At 36.3% G+C, this 25,060-nt stretch overlaps 1 protein-coding gene across 9 annotated transcripts in view; it reads left to right on the top strand.

The window, feature by feature from the left end:
* Window positions 1-25,060, top strand: part of GRIK2 (glutamate ionotropic receptor kainate type subunit 2) — a 731,033-nt gene that overhangs the window by 342,104 nt on the left and 363,869 nt on the right. For all 9 annotated transcript variants that reach the window (XM_024996836.2, XM_059889840.1, NM_001193063.1 and 6 more), the window contains exons 5-6: window positions 5,074-5,127; window positions 9,106-9,279. In XM_024996836.2, the coding sequence (XP_024852604.1) occupies window positions 5,074-5,127; window positions 9,106-9,279 (228 nt within the window). The remainder of the gene's footprint in view (window positions 1-5,073; window positions 5,128-9,105; window positions 9,280-25,060) is intronic.

The following is a 25,060-nucleotide window of genomic DNA, read 5'->3' as shown; positions in this document are numbered from 1 at the left end:
CAGGTGACTTAGTGGGAAAGAATCTGCCTGCCAAGCAGGAGACATGGGTTCTATCCCTGGGTCAGGAAGACCCCTGGAAAAGGAAATGGCAACCCATTCTAGTATACTTGCCTGGGAAATCCCACAGACAGAGGAAGCCTGGAGGGCCACAGTCCATAAGGTCACAAAGAGTCGGACATGGTTGAGCAACTAAACAATGATGACACTAATGTCCAGATATAACGTGAAGGATAAACTGGCTGCAAATTGTGTGCCTGAATAACTGTGTGTGTTAATTTGTCATATGATATTGTTAACACTACATCAGTTAAATGTTGGGGAATTCTAACAATATTTTTATTTTGGAAAAGTTAATCTGTGGTGTTTCTTTCCAAGAGGGTGACATGGCACAAACAATTTTCTATTGTGGTCTCTCTTATTTATCCATAAGAAGAAGATGATTTTATTCTTTTTCATGAGATCTGAAGTGTGCATATAGTTCATTCAAATATAGTACTAACAAGACCTAAAGGCTTTAAATAAAAGAAGATAGAGTGCAAGTTCTTTTTAAATTCCCATTGGAAATTACTAGCTCACCTTCCGAGAGAGTATCCCAGTTGTTCACTTTTGTTCATGTTATAGCTAAACTTCTCTACTTAGATCTCAGTTCAAAGTCCATAACTGACTCTTGTTTTCAGTATCAAAGACTTAAGGGAGATCAATGAAAGGCACACACAGTCCTCAGTTATTCCTTACAGTTTTCTTCTCAAGAAGACGAGGAAGAAACCTCCAGCCGGTGCAGAACACTGTCTCCTTAACTGTATCCCACTGTCCTCCAAAACACAATTTCCAATATTGGCCTGAGATTCCCAGGTTTTCAAATTATCAAGGAGGAAACAGCCAAAATTTTAGAATGTATAGATTGTAAAATGAATCTATATCTTTGGGAATATAAAATATACTACTTTATAAAAGGCATAGATTACACCGCATATACCAGCTCCAGGAGTTAAAGACCTGGAGTTCATCTTTACATGCTCTCTCAATTTGTTGGCTAATTTATTCATTCTTATTATGTCTTAGTTTCTTCACCCGTAAAATAAGTATGATAATAGGAGCTACTTCATAGGTTTTTTAATGAAGCTTAAATTGATTAAAATGTGCAGTGTGCTTAGAATAGTACCTAACACTTTTTAGGCATTATGTAACTGTTATTTATAGTTATACATCTGAATTGCTATTTCTTTCATATATCTCTCTATATATTTCTATGACTATTGAATTCATAAAGTAAAAAATATTGACATGGGTGATGCTGAGCTGTCACTGAGTAGTTCTGAAGTTGAGAAACTTTTACTGCATATCCATCAGGAACAATGAATACCTTCTACAAAGATAATCTTGTAAATTTTTATTTATAAACATTTTCTCTCATTTTGCTTAAATGCAAACTTTATCAGTGTTATTGGCTCATATAATTGTTTATTTTTGGCTCATATCAGATCAGATCAGATCAGTCGCTCAGTCGTGTCCGACTCTTTGGGACCCCATGAATCGCAGCACGCCAGGCCTCCCTGTCCATCACCAACTCCCGGAGTTCACTCAAACGCACGTCCATTGAGTCAGTGATGCCATCCAGCCATCTCATCCTCTGTCGTCCCCTTCTCCTCTTGCCCCCAATCCCTCCCAGCATCAGAGTCTTTTCCAGTGAGTCAACTCTTCGCATGAGGTGGCCAAAGGACTGGAGTTTCAGCTTTAGCATCATTCCTTCCAAAGAAATCCCAGGGCTGATCTCCTTCAGAATGGACTGAGACTCTCAAGAGTCTCTCAAGAGTCTTCTCCAAAACCACAGTTCAAAAGCATCAAACTTCGGCGCTCAGCCTTCTTCACAGTCCAACTCTCACATCCATACATGACCACAGGAAAAACCATAGCCTTGACTAGACGAACCTTTGTTGGCAAAGTAATGTCTCTGCTTTTGAATATGCTGTCTAGGTTGGTCATAACTTTCCTTCCAAGGAGTAAGTGTCTTTTAATTTCATGTCTACAGTCACCATCTGCAGTGATTTTGGAGCCCCAAAAAATAAAGTCTGACACTGTTTCCACTGTTTCCCCATCTATTTCCCATGAAGTGATGGGACCAGATGCCATGATCTTCGTTTTCTGAATGTTGAGCTTTAAGCCAACTTTTTCACTCTCCACTTTCACTTTCATCAAGAGGCTTTTGAGTTCCTCTTCACTTTCTGCCATAAGGGTGGTGTCATCTGCATATCTGAGGTTATTGATATTTCTCCCAGCAATCTTGATTCCAGCTTGTGTTTCTTCCAGTCCAGCGTTTCTCATGATGTACTCTGCATAGAAGTTAAATAAACAGGGTAACAATATACAGCCTTAACACTCCTTTACCTATTTGGAACCAGTCTGTTGTTCCATGTCCAGTTCTAACTGTTGCTTCCTGACCTGCATACAAATTTCTCAAGAGGCAGGTCAGGTGGTCTGGTATTCCTATCTCTTTCAGAATTTTCCACAGTTTATTGTGATCAATTCAGGAAACATTATTTGTTTCCTAAAGGCTGTACATCCAATTCAGCTGTGCTTGTGGAGGGTAGAGGAGGGTGTTCCCCACACCACAAACTCATTGTCCTACAATCCAACTCAACTTTGACATTGTCTATCCAGAGATAGCATCAGCCTCCACAGGTTAAGGGCTTAGTTCTATTAACATAAGACCGTCTTTCTCCCCGCTCCCCCACCACCTCGGATGCCAACCACAGATCCAGGTTATCACCTATGCTTCTGACCCATTGGCTATAGATTGGACATTTCTAAAATCCCCTTCTTAGGTTTGTTTAGGAGAAGGCAATGGCACCCTACTCCAGTACTCTTGCCTAGAAAATCCCATGGATGGAGGAGCCTGGTAGGCTGCAGTCCATGGGGTCGCTAAGAGTCGGATATGACTGAGCGACTTCCCTTTCACTTTTCACTTTCATGCATTGGAGAAGGAAATGGCAACCCACTCCAGTGTTCTTGCCTGGAGAATCCCAGGGACGGGGGAGCCTCGTGGGCTTCCGTCTATGGGGTCGCACAGAGTCGGACACGACTGAAGCGAATTAGCAGCAGCAGCAGCAGGTTTTTTTAACTTGCTAGAGCAGCTCACAGAAACATTTTTCTTACCAGATTCCCAGTTTATTATGAAAGGATATAACTCAGTAACAAGCAGATAGAAAAGGTGCATAGGTCAAAATATGGGGAGAGGAAAAGGAGCTTCCATGCCACATCTGAAAAATCTACTCTCCTTGCATAGTCACATGTTCTTCAATTTGGAAGCTCTCCAGATCCTCTCCTTTAGGTTTTTATGGAGGCTTCAGTACATAGGCATTCCTGAGACTTCCCTGGTGGCTCAGACGGTAACGCGTCTGCGTATAGTGTGGGAGACCTGGGTTCGATCCCTGGGTCAGGAAATCCTCTGGAGAAGGAAATGGCAACCCACTCCAGTACTCTTGCCTGGAAAATCCCATGGATGGAGAGCAGTAGTAGGCTACAGTGCATGGGGTCGCAAAGAGTCGGACACGACTGAGCGACTTCACTTCTTCAGTACATAGGCATGACTGATTGAATCATTGCCTTGAGGTGATTGAACTCTATCTCCAGCCCCTCTTCCCTTCCAAGAGTTAAGGGGGTAGAGGGGGACAGGACTGAAAGTTCCTACTTTCCTTTAACAAGGTTGCTTTCCTGACAATAAGCAACCCCCTCCTGCACCTGCAATCTTTAGGGGATTTCCCCAAATCACCTCTTTTCACATAAACTCAGTTGTGATTTAAATGTGCTTGTCAAAAATAACAAGGCATTCATTTCACTTTTATGGCTCTGAAGTAATTTCAGGAAATGAAGAAAAGAGACCAACTATAATAACAAAAGTTGTTCCCATTGCTTTTATCATTTGGGAAATTCCAAGAGTTTCTGGAGCTCTGTGCCAGAAGTGGGAATGAAGACTAAATACATATTTTCTTATTATAAATCACAATATCACACTTTCTAAGTTCCTTTCCTCTGCTAAATTCTTTGATGCCAACTTTCACTAACAAATGTTTCTCCCTTTTTAAAAAGTAGATTTTATATGTCCCCCAAAATTTTTGAAAAGCATCTATCTTTTCTTGACTGATAGATATTAATTTGTAGAAACACAAATTTTATTAGACCTAATTGGTTAATACGCACCTATGAACATGGAATGCAGAGGATGTAGCTAGGGCAGCCACTTAGTAAACCAATTTGAGTAGTTAGTTGTTTGTAGAAGAGTGTTAGATGCACCTGAGAATACTTGTTTACTAAGAGCTCTTCATTCAGCTCAAAAAGGCATCATTTTTCAACTATCATCACCAAATACTGTTCACTGATAAAACAGCTATTTCAAATGCATTCTCTATTTTCAGAGAGGAAATTGACGCTTATGACTGGAAGTTCTACTCCAGAAGCCCTTGTTTTAGGAATGATGGCCTAAAATTGACAAGGGCTGTAGAAGTGTGAAATAAAATATAGTAAATTTCAATTGTTCTATTAATTAAAAGCAAAAAAAACCCACTTTATCTGTACAGTGGTGATTTACCTTTGTTTCATTAATACTAAGAAAATGTCTAAAATGCTAAAAAAAAAATTCTGTTGGTATTGTACTTTGAAACACTCTTTTCCTTACCGAGTAACACTTTTCAACAAAATAAAATGTGTTCCTTATTATGATATTTGTAGTAGGGACATTACAAACATAATGAACTAGGACGTGCTAATTTCAGGTTTTGTTTCAAATTTAATGCCTCTTTTAATATGTAAAGCTATAAGCCTTACAATTGCAAATATTCAAATAATAGCTTTTCTATCAAGAGAACTAGTTCAGAAATTTCTTCCTAACCACTAATCTTCTTTAACTATGGAAAAAAGACTTAATTTGACCCAATTTTAATGTAACCTGAATATTATACACTGATTCTTCATTATATATTAACTATTTTCTTCTCATTTGTCTTATTGACATAATGTATTTCATGTAATATGTACCTTCAATGTTAATATTTTAATATTTAATTTTTTACTTCTTAGGCATTAGCTATGGGAATGATGACAGAATACTACCATTATATCTTTACCACACTGGTAAGTAATTTTTGAAAAATATAAACATAATATTCTAAAGTTTCTTATAATGAATTTCAGGCTGAAAAATGGGTTTTGAGTGGGAAGAAGTAATATAATGGCAGCACTTTTATAGTTAGAATTTATTTTATTTTGATAAAACCCAAGAGGAATTATCATCACAGATAACTAATGATTCTTGGTGGGAAGCTGATGATTTTAAAATAATATAATTTCAGATATCAATTCAAAATAATGTGTCTTATTTTTATATTGCTTAGAAGACTTTCAGGACATCATGGATTTTAAGATTAGTTTGCTGAGAAATCAATGTTTTAGAAAAGCATAAATTCTTATGTTGTTAGCTCTATTGACTTAACAAAAATCACATTTATTTAAGCTGCTCCTTTAGTAGATTAAATTTCTACTTTGTTTTTGCATATGTTAAGTTGGATTTTTTAAGTATATATGAGCTAATTTGCACATAGCAAATTGAATATTACCTTTATCTTTTGTCTTTAATACTCACTACACAGTTTTTTCTTATTATGCATGCAAACCTGACTTTTGGTTTTTATCAAACCTACTTACTCTTAGCTCTATTTCTTACCAACACATTACCTGGTTTTCCATTCACTGTGAAACTGGTGTCTGTCTCTGTCCCTAGTTCTCTCCTGCCCGCCTCCCAGTACGAGAGTATTCCAAGTTTGGGCCTGTATCTTATTTTCTTTTATCTTCTTCAATTATTTTCTTCAAAAGTGGTATGTTTTTATAGATTTAATCATTACCTTTGTTCAGCTGAGATCTAAATGCCCATCTGTAACATTCCCAAATTGTTGTATATTGCTGCATTGCAGAGCATTCCTAATTGTTGTGGCTTTAATATAATTTCAAGTTATTTAAACCTTAATGCATTGTCCTCTCAATTGACTCATCTTCTGAATTCTCAAAACTTATATTATCTTTGACTCCTGTATCCCCAACAAATTCTACTGATTTTTCCTCTGTAGTGTCTCTCAGTTCAGTTCAGTTCAGCCACTCGGTCATGTTAGACTCTTTGCTACCCCATGGGCTGCAGCATGCCAGGCTTAGGGTAATGTCACTAGTATGCATCTTCTTCTTGCAATCACCAATATCACCAATGCTCTTTCATTGTTAACTCAAAAGTTTTCCAGTTGATCTTCTTGCTTTTAGGAGTCTTAAATTTATCAGAACAAATTATTAAAATTTAGTTGATCACAGTAGCTTCTTATAAAAACAATTCTTCTCCAATAAAGATGCTTCACACAGTAGGTTGTATTTTACCGGTAAATACTAAGGTTAACTCTGCTGTATCTCTTTATTACTTCTTACCAGGTGGCTTTTTGCAGCCCATGGGAAACTTAGTCATGGGCTGATGGAGAATGAGTAGGAGCCTTCACTTGTCAGCAAATTATATTTCAATGCTTTGCAACTCAGTTATACCATAATCATAAGATTTTGGGAAATCAAAAGTATCTCTTAAAAAGGAAAAAAAAAATGGGTAAAAAAAAAACTAGTATATATAGAACTCATTAGCTTATAATTGAAGGCCTTTTATAGTTTGAATCTAACCTAACTTCCCTACTTTCTTTTGTTGCTGTTCTCCTTTATGAATTCTCTTATGGACAAAAATGGTTTAGTCTCCTGAGTAATTTTTATATTTTCTAATTTTTGTGTCTCTATTGACATTTGGTCTCCTTTTGCCTATCAAAAGCATGGCCATTCTTTAATGGCAGCTCAGATCCCATCTGCTCTATGAAGCTGTTCCTGACTATAAAAATTGATTGAAAATCATTTGTCTTGCTTCTGACTGCTTGCACTTGTGCTCTTTTGTCCCTTAGCATATATTGCATTGCTATGTGTGTGTCTATATATATAGCCATACATATAGCCGTATATATAGCCAAAGAGAGAGAGACTCTCCTTGGCTAGACTGCAAACTTTGAATATTAAAAACCTGAAAGTTCCTTATTTTTTTCACAGCACACAGCAGAACTCAGGCTAGTGTCAGCTTCTCTTCAGTGAATTTAGTTCCTATATCTAGTCTAGGGCTTCCTTTGTGGCTCAGCTGGTAAAGAATCCACCCGCAATGTGGAAGACCAGGGTTGGGAAAATCCCCTGGAGAAGGGAAAGGCTACCAACTGCAGTATTCTGGCCTGAAGACTTCTGTGGACTGTATAGTCTATGGGATTGCAAAGAGTCAGATACAACTGAGCAACTTTCACTTCACTTAACTTCATCTAGTCTGTACAGTTGTCTGGATCTAAGGCAAGCTATGCCCAGCCCAGGCCTGATGGCATTGATCTTGCCCTGCCTAATTCTCAGTGGTTCTCATTATTGATATTGTTGTCCTCAATATCTAAGGATGACTAATGCTAACTCAAAGAGGGCAGAAGTCCCACATCTTGAATGTTCTCCCAGTACATCTGACTGCCCTGACAGCTTTAACCTTCTATCTCCTGGGGAACCCAAAGGGCAGATCCAGAGCATTCACTGTATAGAGAGTGGAAAGGACAACCACAATCTAAAGGGTTATTTGTAGGGCAGTTGCTGAGTAGAGTGGAACTATCAGAGTTCTCTAACCGATAAGCCCAGTTTTGGTGACTTTTTTCCCTCAGCTTTGATATAATAAGCTAGAAGCCATATATCATAACTTATTTCTTAAAAATAAAAGGCAAGGCAAATAACACAAAAATGACAATCATCAAAGAAGCAAGTTATGGAAATACACTTATAGTCAGTTCAGTTCAGTTAAGTCGCTCAGTCGTGTCCGACTCTTTGCAACCCCATGAACTGCAGCACACCAAGCCTCACTGTCCATCACAAACTCCCAGAGTCCACCCAAACCCATGTCCATTGAGTCGGTGATGCCATCCAACTATCTCATCCTCTGTTGTCCCTTTCTCCTCCTGCCCTCAATCTTTCCCAGCAGCAGGGTCTTTTCAAATGCATCAGGTGGCCAAAGTATTGGAGTTTCAGATTCAAAATCAGCCCTACCAATGAACACCCAGGACTGATCTCCTTTAGGATGGACTGGTTCGATCTCCTTGCAGTCCAAGGGATTCTCAAGAGTCTTCTCCAACACCACAGTTCAAAAGCCTCAATTCTTCGGCATTCAGCTTTCTTTATAGTCCAACTCACACATCTATACATGACCACGGGAAAACCATAGCCTTGACTAGACAGACCTTTGTTGACACAGTAATGTCTGCTTTTGAATATGCTATCTAGGTTGGTCATAACTTTCCTTCCAAGGAGTAAGCGTCTTTTAATTTCATGGCTGCAATCACCATCTGCAGTGATTTTGGAGCCCAGAAAAATAAAGTCAGCCACTGTTTCCACTGTTTCCCCATCTATTTCCCATGAAGTGATGGGACCAGATGCCATGATCTTAGTTTTCTGAATGTTGAGCTTTAAGCCAACTTTTTCACTCTCCTCTTTCACTTTCATCAAGAGGCTCTTTAGTTCTTCTTCACTTTCTGCCATAAGGGTGTTGTCATCTGCATATTTGAGGTCATTGACATTTCTCCTGGCAATCTTGATTCCAGCTTGTGCTTCCTCCAGCCCAGAGTTTCTCATGATGTACTCTGCATACTTATAGTCAGTTAAATGCAAAACACAAATGCATAAAATTTAAGGGCAAGCTATCCCTAACATAGAGAAGAAAGCTTATGCAAACTTTACAGAAAGTTTGTAGAAAAGCCTATTGTTCCATTAATGGAATTGGAATAATATATATATATGTACATGTTTAAGTAGAGTGTGTGTATATATATATATATATATATATATATATATGCACACTGACAAAACATGACAATAAGTGTATTTAAATCTTGGTGATTTGTGACATTAAACATCATTTGAAGCACTGTGGTGTTAACTATCCTAAGGGGAGCAAGAATATATGATTATTTCAATTATACTTGCCTATGAATATTTTCTCTTGATATTAACACAATGAAAATTTTCTTTTAGGACCTCTTTGCTCTTGATGTGGAACCCTATCGATACAGTGGTGTTAACATGACAGGGTTCAGAATATTAAATACAGAAAATACACAAGTCTCCTCCATCATTGAAAAGTGGTCCATGGAACGGTTGCAGGCACCTCCGAAACCCGATTCAGGTTTGCTGGATGGATTTATGACGGTATGAATACCCACTTTAAAGATAAGTTTGTGTAATTCAAAGTAATATTACATAAATTATGAATCCTCTGGATCCAAACTTTGGTTTAGTTATCAGTGTTAAAGGCATGCTATCAGAAGCACAGTTGCAAATAATTCTATTAACAAAAATTATCTAAATCTATTTTACATGGTAATTTAGACTTTTATCCATGTATCTCAAAAAGCATTACAACTACTGTTAAAATACTACAATGTAAGGGATTTCTCTAGTTAGTTAGTGCCATATATAGGATAAATTAGAGACTTGAAAAGAAGATATTAACCTGAAAGTTATCCTCTAATCTTAACTACCAATATACAGTTACTCTTCACCATGTTGATTTCTGATATCTGATGTCATATAAATGACAAAATTTTCCCCTGAACTTACTGTTTAAGTTTCCAGATTAACCAGTAATCACACTTGTTATTTTCAAGTCTTAGTTTTAAACCTAAAATCTACATTAATGCATAAACCATAAAAGGATACATTCTTACATAACTTTAGTTGCTTATACCAGTTCTCCCAATGAAAATCTAATGCAATATAGGTACATAATTTCAAATTTTCTTATAGCTATGTTAAAAAGCATACACAAAAGATGAATTTCAATATTATTAATTTATTTTATTTAACCCATTATACCAAAAAATGTCATTGTTTATACAGTCAATATAAAATTATGAGTGAGATATTTTACATTCTTTTTTTTAACTAAGTCTTTGAAAGTTGGTTTGTACTTGGCACTTTATGTGTTAGTTCTGACTAGTCACACTTCAGGTTCTCAATAGCCAAATGTAGCTACTGGCTATCTTATAGGACCAAGTAATTTTATACTGTACTATTTAACAAATTCTAAATGTCTGATAAATTCTCATTAATCTATTTTCTTTAGACAAAGTTACCGCTGTAATTTAGAAAATAGCTCAGTACTTTGGCAATATTTGTATTTCCTAGGTCATTAAAAAGTATCTTTCTAAATGGAAACTTTGTAAGCAGAAACATCCTCTATCCTGATGTGTGGAAAAGCCTTTTCTATTATAGTTGCAGTGTTCCCATTAATTGTTTCAATGGGGCTTCAAAGTATGTTTTTAATGTTGTAGCAAAATAAGGGAAAATTTGTTATTTCTTTTCCCTTTGAAGAAGATTTAGTAGTACAAACTGAGTTTCTTCACAGAGACTGTGAAAATAAATAAAATAAACTACTAGAATTTGAAAATGTCTTATATCCACATTAATTAAAAAAAAAAAAAACTTATGAGGAGAATTCTACTCCTTTGTATAAAAATAGATGATCGACTAGTTCTAGTATTTGGTTTTATCTTAAGTTATATTTGAGAGACTTTATTGGGAGGAAAATACATAACCTAAAAATGAAGGTATTTTTCCTCTGAAGTACATCCAGATTAAAAATAAAATACAACTAAGAATTAATTACAAATATTATAGTTTATCCCCAGTTTTAAGATGGTGAATCAAACTTTTGGCACCTAATAGACAATGTTACTTTTAAAAATTAAAATATATACTACCTTTTATATTATTTTAATCATGTATATATTTTTCCATATATGCTTTCTAACTCCTTTTACCTTTCTTTAATTTCAAGATGGATTTTGTTATTCATTATTCAAAATGTTGTTGAATGGTTTTAGGTAAAGTATATTAATAAGTATCATGACAGTCTTAACACTTTCATACTTTAAGACTTCCACTGATGTGTCCAAGAATTAGTGTCCTTTTTTATATATATCAGAATCACAAAAATTATCCAGCCTTACTTTTGTACTCTGTATTTCTGTGTGATTCCTGTATGGTGCTACATGTCATCCCCTGAAAATTCAAATAACTTAAGTAGACTATTGAAAGATAAATTCAAAGGAAGGTAAATTAATTTCTTGTCTAGAAAGGTAAGGGCTCTCAGAGAGAATTGATTTTCATAAAATGGATCAAAAAGACAAGAGTGTTAGGATGAATGCAGTTTGGGTTTTTTCTTTCTAGTCCATTCCTCAGTTCTGCCCTTCTTCTGTACTGACAAGTAATTTAGTGGGAATGGAAAAGTGATAGAACAAAAATGCACTGATGAGAAAATGATTAGCCTATTTATTGAAAATTCTGGGCATTGTATATAATCCATAGATATTGACATCTTCAGAAGAATTTTTAATGCCAACACTCTCTTCTTTGTTGTAGTCATGAAATAACTTTTCAAATAGATCTTAAATAAGAAAAAAAAAGAAAGTATAAGAGATAATTGCCTCTTTATTTATATATTTTTATTTGAGTTTCTGGAAAATATAAGTTTCATCAGAAGGCTTAAAGGAGAACATTTTTTAAATGAATGAAGATAAATTTCCCTATGTGAGCATTTTCTGGAAATTTTTTACCTAAAAATGTCTGCCAGCTATTTATGTTTTTATATTTATAAATAGAGCGTGGAACACAAAGTATTTTGGAAATAAACATAAAATTTGCTATCAAAATAAAGACCTTTTAAAATGGATGCAGACTGATGACTTTTTTTTTTTGCAATTTTCCTTTTGGAAAATTGACATTATCTTTAAAATATTTTCATTATATAGTATTGTATAATATAAAAGATTATATGTAAGATATTTTATTGTATGAAGTTAATTAATTATAAATAGTGCAGGCTTATTAAAAAAAACAGTATGAGATCTGTATAAAAATGTTGGTATATTTATACCTTGTATGAGTATTCTCTTTCTTTTCCATTTAAGTTTATATTGTAAGCATTGTCCTAGTTATTAAAGGAAAAGAAATTAATAAGCTATTTGCTCTGTGAACAGAGTAAGGAAATTAAGAGGATTCTAGTTAGAAAAGGGAAGAATTATAGCCTAGCATTGTAAAGTTGGCAACATTCCCTTTAGTCAGTTCATGAGATCTCAGTGTTTATATATCCCTTGTTCTTTTTTTTCCCCCTATGGTCCCATTAAGAAATAGATTATCAGCAAAATCCCTAGAGTTGGAGCAAGACCTATTATTATCAGTATCATAGTCATTTGTCACTATGTAAGATCACAGTGCTTAGACTTTCACTTTCTTTATATGTGAGCTATAAAAAGGAACAATGAATGAGATTCATAAGAATTTTTCTGGTTGACTTAGCACCTTAACTGACCCCTGGGCTAAGTGTTTATCTGCTAAGTGACTTGAATACAAGACTATTTCTCCCATAGTTGTAGTTCCTTCTTCAATGGTCTGGGACATCTTGTTAAAGGTATTAATGTTAGTAGTAGCTCAGTAGAACTTTATCTTTATTTGGTATAAACCCAATCAGGAAACCAAGTCACATAGTACATCCAAGCCTGATCTCATCAGGAAGGAAGGAAGCCCAACCCTCTTCCTTCACACAGATAAGAGTTTTGTTTTTAACTCCCATCACCTTTCTTCCACTCTTCCCCATGCCCACAAACTGCCAGCCAGGTAGTGCTTTAAGGATCTTCCCTAAAGGACATGGCTACCAACTCCTTGGAGAATCCAATGGACAGAGGGGCCTGGCAGACTACAGTCCATGGAGTTGCAAAGAGTCAGACGCAGTTGAGCAACTAACACAGATATGAACCCACATCCTAAAACCCTTTCTCTACTGCTCACCCTTTATTAATTATTTTACATATCCATCCCCTTGGGAGTGGGAAAGTCCCCTTCAGTGAACATTATCACTGTCCTTTACCCCATAATCAAATGGCATTTCACCCCATCTTCTGACCAGATGTCTATTTTCCCAGGCACAATTACCATAGGGTGGGAATTCACTTTTTTGAACTCATCAGAGTTTGGCAATGGTTAATTCACCATTGATTTATTGAGTTTCCAGCAATCTTAGGTTAAGATAATAAAATCTAGTACAAACACCTCAAGGTAAATTTTAAATTCAGCTATATCCTGGAACTCCTTCCCAGTGCTCCCAATATGCCATGCATCTTTTTTTTGTTTCTTAATTAGAGGATAATTACTTTACAATACTGTGATGGTTTCTGCCATACATCAGCATGAATTGGCATTAGGTATACATATGTCCCCTCCCTTGTGAATACGCCATGAATCTTAATAATTAACAAACCTGTAATCCAGGTAGCTTACAAATACCATTCTTAATGTTGATATATAATACTACATGTGTTCCTTGACAAGGTTGCAACACATACATTATTATTGCAACACATATCAATAATGACTGTTGATTGGCTTTGTCATTCAAATTACTATAGGGAGGTTATTGATTTTGGAAATTGAAACTCTAAGATATTTACTTTTTCATTTTCTTTCTCTTCTCTTCACATCCATCCAACAATCAAACACTGTCAAATTTATTGTATCAATATCTTTCTTAACTGTATTCTCTTTCCACCCCCGGAGCTATGCCTTGATTAAGGACCCGATGGTCTCTCCCTTAGCTGTTGGAGTCGTCTCCTCACTGAATTCCACTCCTAACATCTCTCCTACACTTACCTTTTTCCTAGTGTGATCTTACCAAAACATTACCTGTGACTCCTTGTCATTTGCTAGGTGAAATTTTAGCTCATTTGCCAAGCCTTCAAGGCCTTCAAGGATCTGGCTTCTGCTATTTGTCCAGCCTCATATTTGCCTACTCTCTGTTCTTCCATCTCACCATCTCACCCTGGCTGAATCAGCAGTGCTGATACACCTCCTTATTTTAGTACAGAATATCCTCATCATCTGAACCACTTACCCCTGCTTGAATGTCTGGTGTATTCCTCCTCAGGCTGTAATTTTCAGGACTTAGGTAGCATTTTCTATGAATTTACTCTGAGTCCTCTAGATATTTCAAGCATGTGCACCTTTATTTATGCATTTGATATACAACTTCATGTTAAAATTTAACTCTGGGACTTTCGTTTGTTTTCATGTCCCTTTCTCAATAGATTGTAGGCTATTTCAAGGCCAGAATTAGGTTTTGTCTGTCATTCTTGAAGGCCCTAGACTAAGTTCAGTAACCAATGCAAAGCAGGGGCTCATCATGAGGGATGACTGTGTGCCTGAATAAATGTGTGGGTTAATTTATTTTAATCATGCTGCATGTGTATTCTAATCATTTCCCCAAATGTGTTCTGGAGAGCTTTTTTTAATCTACCTACTAGTATTTTATTATCAAGATATACAATCACTTAGAAAATCCAATTAGGCTAGTCTCAATTATTTGCTAGAATAATACTTGAAAAGACAAAAAATTAGAAGTGCTTTTGATTAAATAGTGAAAATTTAGTGAGTTAGAGTAGTTCCCATTCTCTTTTACAAAAGAAGGGAGGATATTTAGAAGGGAGGTGAGTCTTTATGTATTTAAATTCCAGTGTCCTCCTAATTAAACATTATTTCTTTATAAAAACAGACCATGATCCATAAACTGTTATTTCTTTCATCATTTGATTTACTTAAAACATAATGTCCTGCATATACCTCCACAGCAGGGAGTTAGCTAATGAAATAAGGGGGCACAAGTGATCACTCTGTTACTGTACAAAGATTTACCTTTAGAAAAGTCAATGAAAATAGTACTGCAGAGAAATAAAGAATGAACGGCAAGCTGTCATTTGTTGCTAGAATTACAATCTGCCTTAGCTGCTGTCTGCTTGTCTTAATTAGCTGTAGCTACTTTATTTGATTCAGTTGAAATGAGAATAAATACAGGACTTTGCCAGACAATGGGTCAAACTAACTTGCCATTTTTTAATCAATAAAGACATTTTCAAAAGGGTGGTTTTATTTCATATGCCACTACAATATCAAAAGTATAAAAAGTAACACAATAGTGAATTAATTATCCTTTCTTTGATCAGCTTTATTCATGAGTATGTTGTACACAATACTCTGGATTTTATACCAGGACCTCAGGGTGGTAATGAAGTCAGTACTTCTGTTTCCTCAAAGAACTTAGGGAACTGACAAAATCAAAAGACTGTGGATGTCTTACTGATCGCATCTCGTATCTTTATCAGTACAAAAATCATATTCCAACTTTAATTTTTAATTTCAAACTGTATTTCTTTAGTTGTTCTAGTTCCTAAATTCTCTTTCAAGTTCTTGTTAAAATCCCTTGTTTTCCACACTATTTTGTGACAGCAAGGACAAATATATATATTTACCAGGGACTTTAGATAACTTCTTAGCATTTTGCTGAAAATGTGTAACATTTCACAAAGTTTATTTGCATAACTGATATTTTCACTCTGGTCTTTACCACAGAAGAAATGTTTTGTGGTCTGTATTGTAAATGAATATGGCAGAAAATATTTCCATAAGATGTTTCAGGGTATGTAATGAAGTCATAAGCACAACACATTTACATTTGTATATGACTGATTTAATGAATAATAAAAGGACATGAGTATGTGGCATGAATAAGAGAATGGTCTTGTATTTCTTCACTTTATATACCTATTAATCTTCCTTTATATACTAAGCTGCAAGTTGAATCTGAATATAAATAATTGAGATGACTTGGCAACCTCCATTTTCCATTAACATGGAAGATTCCATTTAATTGCCTTTGTTCACTGGCACATTAAATAATCAGCATTTATATACAGCTGATAGAGAGATGAAGTTTCCATTTTAAGTAACTGTTTTTTACATGAAAGATGGCAGTAATGCACTTCCTTCATAGTTGTGTTATTTTTTAGGTCAATTTTAAAACCTTCCACTTGGAAAAAGTAAGATTGAATCAAAAGACTTGCTATCCTGAAAATCAAAATTTATCTTCAAAGCATTGATCTGAGATCATGTACTACAAACTTGTAAAGGATTAATAGACTTCTGTTCACAGTTTTCCTCAGCTCTTTATTGTATATTTAATAGCTACATAGTTACTTATGTATGTAAATAATCACAGAGGGTATGAGGAAGTGTATTTAAACAAAAGTCTGTGTTGTTCAGAATGAGGGTCCCTCAAGTGATAGTCAATGACAAGAATACCTAGAGAAGATGATGGCCAATTTTCTGACAAGAGGGCAAAGTTCAACATTCCAGAGTCTGGAAATTGCAACATTCTGAGATTTATGACTTCACATTTGTACTGATCATCAGGATAGAATTGAAGCAATGAATGTAACCTTGAAATTAAGAAAAAAAAAACAACAAGAACTTCCAAGCAGATCTTAGAGGTAAGGAGTCATCCAATTTGGGAAAGCAAATACAGTGCCCACTACAAAGGGAATGTGCGTGCATGCTCAGCTGCTTAGCTGTGTCCAACTCTTTATGACCCTATAGACTGTGGTACACCAGGCTCCTCTGTCCATGGGATTCTTTAGGTAAGAATACTGGAGTGGGTAGCCATTCCTTTTTCCACAGGATCTTCCTGACCCAAAGACTTAACCCACATCTCCTGCATCTCCTGAATTGCAGGCAGGTTCTTTATCCACTGAGCCACCTGGGAAGCCAACAAAGGGAGGTTCATGACATTGTACAGGAGACAGGGATCAAGACCATCCCCATGGAAAAGAAATGCAAAAAAGCAAAATGGCTGTCTGGGGAGGCCTTACAAAGAGCTGTGAAAAGAAGAGAAGTGAAAAGCAAAGGAGAAAAGGAAAGATATAAGCATCTGAATGCAGAGTTCCAAAGAATAGCAAGAAGAAATAAGAAAGCCTTCCTCAGCGATCAATGCAAAGAAATAGAGGAAAACAACAGAATGGGAAAGACTAGAGATCTCTTCAAGAGAAATAGAGATACCAAGGGAACATTTCATGCAAAGATGGGCTCGATAAAGGACAAAAAAGGTATGGACCTAACAGAAACAGAAGATATCAAGAAGAGGTGGCAAGAATACACAGAAGAACTGTACAAAAAAGATCTTCAAGACCCAGATAATCATGATGGTGTGCTCACTGACCTAGAGCAAGACATCCTGGAATGTGAAGTCAAGTGGGCCTTAGAAAGCATCACTACGAACAAAGCTAGTGGAGGTGATGGAATTCCAGTTGAACTATTTCAAATCCTGAACGATGATGCTGTGAAAGTGCTGCACTCATATGCCAGCAAATTTGGAAAACTCAGCAGTGGCCACAGGACTGGAAAAGGTCAGTTTTCATTCCGATCCCAAAGAAAGGCAATGCCAAAGAATGCTCAAACTACCGCACAATTGCACTCATCTCACACGCTAGTAAAGTAATGCTCAAAATTCTCCAAGCCAGGCTTTAGCAATATGTGAACCATGAACTTCTTGATGTTCAAGCTGGTTTTAGAAAAGGCAGAGGAACCAGAGATCAAATTGCCAACATCAGCTGGATCATGGAAAAAGCAAGAGAGTTCCAGAAAAACATCTATTTCTGCATTATTGACTATGCCAAAGCCTTTGATTGTGTGGATCACAATAAACTGTGGGAAATTCTGAAAGAGATTGGAATACCAGACCAACTGACCTGCCCCTTGAGAAATCTGTATGCAGGTCAGGAAGCAACAGTTAGAACTGGACATGGAACAACAGACTGGTTCCAAATAGGAAAAGGAGTACGTCAAAGCTGTATATTGTCACCCTGCTTATTTAACTTATATGCAGAGTACATCATGAGAAACGCTGGGCTGGAAGAAACACAAGCTGGAATCAAGATTGCTGGGAGAAATATCAATAACCTCAGATATGCAGATGATACCACCCTTATGGCAGAAAGTGAAGAGGAACTAAAAGCTTCTTGATGAAAGTGAAAGAGGAGAGTGAAAAAGTGGGCTTAAAGCTGAACATTCAGAAAACGAAGATCATGGCATCCGGTCCCATCACTTCATGGGAAATAGATGGGGAAACAGTGGAAACAGTGTCAGACTTTATTTTAGGGGGCTCCAAAATCACTGCAGATGGTGACTGAAGCCATGAAATTAAAAGATGCTTACTCCTTGGAAAGAAAGTTATGTCCAACCAAGATAGCATATTCAAAAGCAGAGACATTACTTTGCCAACAAAGGTTCGTCTAGTCAAGGCTATGGTTTTTCCTGTGGTCATGTATGGATGTGAGAGTTGGACTGGGAAGAAGGCTGAGCGCCGAAGAATTCATGCTTTTGAAGTGTGGTGTTGGAGAAGACTCTTGAGAGTCCCTTGGACTGCAAGGAGATCCAACCAGTCCATTCTGAAGGAGATCAGCCCTGGGATTTCTTTGGAAGGAATGATGCTAAAGCTGAAACTCCAGTACTTTGGCCACCTCATGCAAAGGTTGACTCATTGGAAAAGACTCTGATGCTGGGAGGGATTGGGAGCAGGAGGAGAAGGGGACGACAGAGGATGAGATGGCTGGATGGCATCACTGGCTCGATGGACATTGAGTCTGAGTGAACTCCGGGAGTTGGTGATGGACAGGGAGGCCTGGTGTGCTGAGATTCATGGGGTCGCACAGAGTTGGACACGACTGAGCGACTGAACTGAACTGAAGAAAATAAGCAATTGCTTTTTTTTTTTTTTTAAACTGGAGTTGGTCCTCATGTTAGAATAAGGCTAACAGCAAGTTTAACATATTGTTAAGTGTCCTGGATTAGAGAAATGGATTGGAAAACAGTGGAAGATAAAGCTGGAATAAAAGTTTTACATATCAATTAATCAATTATTTTAAATGTACACTATTTACCATATAGGAGTTCAGAATAAAATCAACATAAAATAGTAACTGAAATTATTAAAAACAGAAAGTAAGAGATGACATTGAGGGCCTATAAATAATAAGAAATATTACTCAGATACATATTCCTAATAAACTGCAGAAAAGTCCTGGGGAAGCAAGGGTAATTGTTATAAAAGACAGTATTTCTCTTCACTGGATCTGTTTCTAAAATGGAAAGACAGAGTGGATCTATTTATAAAATGTACAAAATATGTTTTCTGGCTATTTTGCTTTGAGAGTAAAATACTCGGCTACATTCTGTAATTGAGTATAGAGTACAGAATGAGAGGTAGGAGACTGGTCATAAGTACTATCAAAACTATGTTTTCCTGTATTATTCCATTTTTATTCATAATTTTAGGAATTTATTTTAGGCATTTTATTTTTCCTTTTCATAATTTTGGAATTTATTTCTAATAAATGTTAAATGTAATATTGATAAAAGATATCTTGGCCTTACTAAATCTTTACACAATAAAGATTTAAAAATAATAAATAGTAATATAAATTTTCATTTATTTAAGTGCTTATATTTATATGCCTTATATAAAAACAAACAATATAACATGTATATTAAGGATTTATATAAATTTCTATCTAGATGCTGTTGAATAGTAAGCTATATATTTTTATTTATTTACTAGAAAGAGTGATACTGGCTGAAATATTAATAGTATAATTAGCATTTATAATGTATTACCTGAAGATACTAAATATATATAAAATTTTGCTAGATTTTCATTATGAAATGTTAACTATAAACTATTTATTTATAAATACTTGACACATTAAACTATAACCATAACCTGCCATGCTCTTCAGTCCATCATATTCTCCAGTCAAGAATACTGGAGTGCATTCTCCAGGGGATCTTCCCAACCCAGGGATTGAACCCAGGTCACCTACATTGCAGGCAGATTCTTTACCAATGAGTAGGCAGTCTACTAAACGTAACTGTAAAACTATTCGTTTATAAACAACACATTTAACTATAAAATTCATTAATTTTGGACTCAATATGCTGTGCTTAGTCGCTCAGTCATGTCCAACTCTGGGACCCCATGGACTGTAGCCCGCCATGCTCCTCTGTCCATGGGGATTCTCCAAGCAAGTATACTGGGATCTTCCCAATCTGTGGATCGAACCCACATCTCCCGCATTGCAGGTGGATTCTTGAGCATCTGAACCAGCAGGGAAGCCTTTGGACTCAATACTTCTGCCAGATTTTAACTGATTTTCCTTCTTCACTACTGTGATTTGTAAGAAACAAATTTCAGCTTTTTGTGTCATGCTCAATTTTAGAGGATTTTATTTAAAAATTGAGATAGATGGAAAATATTGCAAAGAAATTGACAACCTTATATAATAAAATTTACATTGTATATAGTAAACAACTATTATAACTGATATTTTCCATATAAATATATACCATAGTAGATGTTGCCCTCTTTTTTGTTTTTAAATTACCCAGCTCTGTATCTTTGGAGAAGGCAATGGCAACCCACTCCAGTACTCTTGCCTGGAAAATACCATGGACGGAGGAGCCTGGGAGGCTACAGTCCATGGGTTCGTTACCAATGCAGAAATTCTCTTGCTTAATCCAAAAAAATTACCTGATTCTGTTAGTAGAAATAAGAGCATACACATATTAAAGTGTGAATATTAAGAACCGTAGGAAGTATAAGAGTCCTAGGAAATTTGATCCAAGCAATGACTTTGCATATAAACTTTGAATCTAGTTCCTGTTGCATGGTATCATTTGTATTGACAATCTCTGTTATAAAATAGCCTAATTGTGAAATCTATTTAGTGCTTACTACATCCTAGGGCTATTATTGCCTTGTAACAACATCATGGGGACAGTTGTAATCCTCATTTTACAGATGCATATACATAGAATATTAGATTATATACAAAGGAACATCCCAAGACTATAGTCAGAAGCATATAAAAGAATCCTTAAGCATCCAGAGGTAAAAGTTTTGTGTGTATGTGTGTGTGTGTGTGTGTGACTCAGTCATCTCTGAGTCTTTGTGACCCTGTAGACTGCACCGGTCAGACTCCTCTGTCCATGGAATTCGCCACGCAGGAATATTGAAGAGGGTTGCTGTTCCCTTCTTCAGGAGATCTTCCCAACTCAGGGATCGAACCCAGGTCTCCTGCACTGCAGGCAGATTCTTTACCATGTGAGCCACCAGAGAAGCCCAGAGCTAAAAGTTAGGCATGATTAAGTCAAAACCAGAAAAGAATGTTACATGTATTGTTTATTCTTAAACTTTAATATATAGTGCTACATACCACTTCGGGTTGAGATGATGTAGTCGGTCAACTAAATTCTTTCATTTCCTTCACAAATAGATTAAACCAAGAGAGAACAGAAGCCAACATCTGAATCCAATTTCTAACCCTATCTAATACTGTTATTTTAAGCAAGTTACTTAATTAACCTCTTTGAGCCTCACTTGTCAAATAGAAATAATAAATTTTAGTGTGTTGTCCTAAGGATCGAAGAGATAATGAATTAACATAGAAAAATATTGTAAACCTATCCAACTTTTTATAAGTATAAGCTGTATTATTGCCTCCTCTTAAAATCTTAATGCCTTACAAATATAAAACAAATTTTGAAACAGTGCTTATAGCTTAATTAATTCAATCATATTATTTCAGCATCTTTTGTTATCTCTTATATACAGCAGCACTGTAATAGATATGTGGTGTGTGTGTGTGTCTGTTGGATGGTTAATTGGCATGGAAACCTTGAGAAGCATTCACACAGAATCTTCTTAGTACTAGAATCTACTAGTCTTTTCAAAAAAAATGAGCCCAATTGTGAAAATTTAAAATGCTCTATTTGAATGATACATCTTTATTTAACATGTTTTAATATCTAGTTAGAAGTTTATGAAATTGTATGTGCCATTTATTTCCTATGTCAGGTCACTTCTTTTTTAGGTTGAGAAGATGGCTTGTCAAGCACAGAATTAAAGGATGGGTTTTTACTTGAGATTTTTATGCCAATTATAGAAGACTATGAAATCACTTCTGTTCTCATTTTAGGACAAAATTTTTGGAATCAGAATCATCTGTCTATTGATACCAAGGTCTGCTTATTAAATCTTCCTTTGTAAACTTCTGCTAACCATTTAGCATCTTTGAGCCTCAATTACCTTATCTATTTAAAGCAAACAGTAATGCCTACATCAGAGAATCACTATTAAAATTAAATATATAACTTTTCTACTGCTCAAAGACAGTGTCTAGTACATAGTAAGTCCTCCAAAAATGTTATTTGTTTACTTTAAGGCAAATACTATCTCTGCACTTTAACATAAGTGCTATTTCTATTCAGGGTAAAACTCACATTCTCAAAGTCTATTGATTCCCTGTTTGTACATATATAACAATTGAATTAGGATTCAACTGTGTAAATACTAGCAGCTTCCCTGGTCGGTCAATGGTAAAGAACCCACCTGCCAATGCAGGAGACGGGGATTTGATCCTGGGTTGGGAAGATCCCCTGGAGAAGGAAATGGCAACCCACTTCAGTATTCTTGCCTAGGAAATCCCTATGGGATCACAGAGAATTGGACAGGACTCAGTGGCTAAAACAACAAACAAAAAGTCTAAATACTACTTTGAAAAAAATCTAGGAGTAGGTAGCTGCTTACTTTGATGCTCTGGATGAGATGAATGAATGACATGTATCATCACCAGTTTTTCTACCAAATTATTGATGTTCATTTCATCTCACTGCTACCTAAGTACTTGTGTTTAAATTAGAAAGTTTTTTTTTTTAAAGTGTAGTCCATACAATTTTGTGATATAAAAGCCTAAGAAATGGTCAAAGATCTACTCTGAAGCACTAATTTCTAAGATATGCTTAGCCAACTCTTTAAATCAACATTAATAAATCAAAAGAATATTTCAGACAAAATGAAATGAGAGTTTTAGGATGAATATGCCTAAGGGATATTAGGAATTCTCTTGCTCTATTATGCAGAGAGGAAATATTATGTTGATCTTTCATTTGCCTTTCTAAAAGAATTCATAAATATTTTATTCATTAATCTTCAGATACCCTGTGACCAAATTGAACCAGAAGGGAAAAGTGAAATTATTGAACAGACACAGATGTTGAAATGATACCAAATTGATCCTTCATGAAAGTCCTGTATATTGTTACTCATTCATACATTCTCCAAATAGTTATTGCATACCTATATATGTGATTTGTGTTAATAAATCATGTGGATGATAAGAAAATGTCTATATTTAAATGTATTATATATTATATGATGTATGCACCTGAGGGATTATCAACTAAGTAAGAGAAGTAAAACATAGCCTTAAATAATAAAAAAAATGCTGACATATAATAAGGAATATTTTTCAGAAAACTGTGTGTTTGGAAGGGAGTTAATCTACCTTGTGTTAAGGATGTAATTAAAACTTCACATAAAATCACAGCTTCAGAAGGGTTACATACCCAAGTTAACAGGAAGAACTGTTCTCTTTCTTTGCAGTCCCCTCACTGGACGTTGTCAAAACACCACCATCTTGTGATGAACTCAGGAAACTGAGAGACTTGATCAGGCCGATCAATCCAATTGATGGAGCCATAGGCTCCACTGTGGGATGCCCCACTCACATGGGCCCTGTTCAGGCTGGAGCATTCCATAGCTGCTCCCCGTTTGAGGCACTGCAGAAAGTAGTAGAGCAATCCTGGTGCTGCTGCTGTCTTTGGGGTCTTTGTATTTCTGCTGAAAATGAGGCTGGCAAATGATCATCTCTATTCCCTCATGAGTCTATCGCCTCATGTGTTAGGGGCTATTTTTGCCAATAATCTCTCCCCATCCTGTCTGGTCACTCACCTCTGGAACTGGGGCTCAAGTTCATTCTCAGCTTGGCCTGCCTTCCCACTTTCAGCTTTTCAGTTACTTAACTCTTTAATTTATGCAACAACTTGTACCCAAGAACCTGCCTATATTGCCAGGGTGGCTGAATTTATAGCCCCTGTCAATAGTCACCAGCCCTCCTTCAGTTCTCCCAGGCCTTGTCTGGACTGTGGCCTCTCTCAGCTGCGAGTGTTTCCTCTCATCTGACTGCACTAGGGTAGCCTCCATCGCAGAGGTATTCTAGATTGTGATCTTGATTGTTTTTCTCCTAGGAGTTTCTTTGACTCTTTTGCAAATGTTCCCACTTCCTTCCCAGCAACTTTCAAACCCTCAGTATTAAGGAATGGAGAAAAGAGTGGTCTCTGTAAAACCAAATGCACAGTTGCTATGGCTGCCACAGAGATGGTGCAGAGTGGGCTATCGTCTACTTCAATACCTTTCTTTTAAAAATTCACTCAATGGATCTACTCAGAAACAGAAAACCTATACCAAGAGAATTTGATGTTTCCATCATTCAACATAGAGCTAGATTAATAGTTATTATATCATTATTCCATCACGACAAATAGTGGACACACCTGCTGCATGGTTGTAAGAATCTGTAACAGTGGTGTCTTTGGGAAGTTTGGTGATGTTGAGAAGGGAGTTTTGAACGAGGTAGTGCTTGAGCTGGATCTTGAATGTGAATTTGAACACAAATAGCATTTTGATAAGATTAGATGAGAGCAGGAGAGCCACGTTAGAAGAAGAGAATGGGAAGTCATGAAATGTTTTAGAATGGGACTGTGCAATAAGAGTAATATTTACATTTACTATATATCCATTCTTTGTTAAACATTATGCTATTTGTGGTAATTGGAGAAGGCAATGGTACCCTACTCCAGAACTCTTGCCTGGAAAATCCCATGGATGGTGGAGCTTGGTAGGCTGCAGTCCATGGGGTTGCTAAGAGTTGGACATGACTGAGCGACTTCACTTTCACTTTTCACTTTCATGCATTGGAGAAGGAGATGGCAACCCACTCCAGTGTTCTTGCCTGGAGAGTCCCAGGGACAGGGGAGCCTGGTGGGCTGCTGTCTCTGGGGTCACACAGAGTCAGACACAACTGAAGCGACTTAGCAGCAGCAGCAGCAGCATACTTGCCTCACACTCTCTCTGATTCTTACCAAAGTCATGCAAGATAAGCATTGTTTTTCACTTTATAGATGATGGACCTGAGCTCAGATATGCTTAATATGT

Source organism: Bos taurus, chromosome 9 (assembly GCF_002263795.3).
Source record: "Bos taurus isolate L1 Dominette 01449 registration number 42190680 breed Hereford chromosome 9, ARS-UCD2.0, whole genome shotgun sequence".
Lineage (NCBI taxonomy): Eukaryota > Metazoa > Chordata > Mammalia > Artiodactyla > Bovidae > Bos > Bos taurus.
This window is presented reverse-complemented; position numbering and strand designations above follow the sequence as displayed.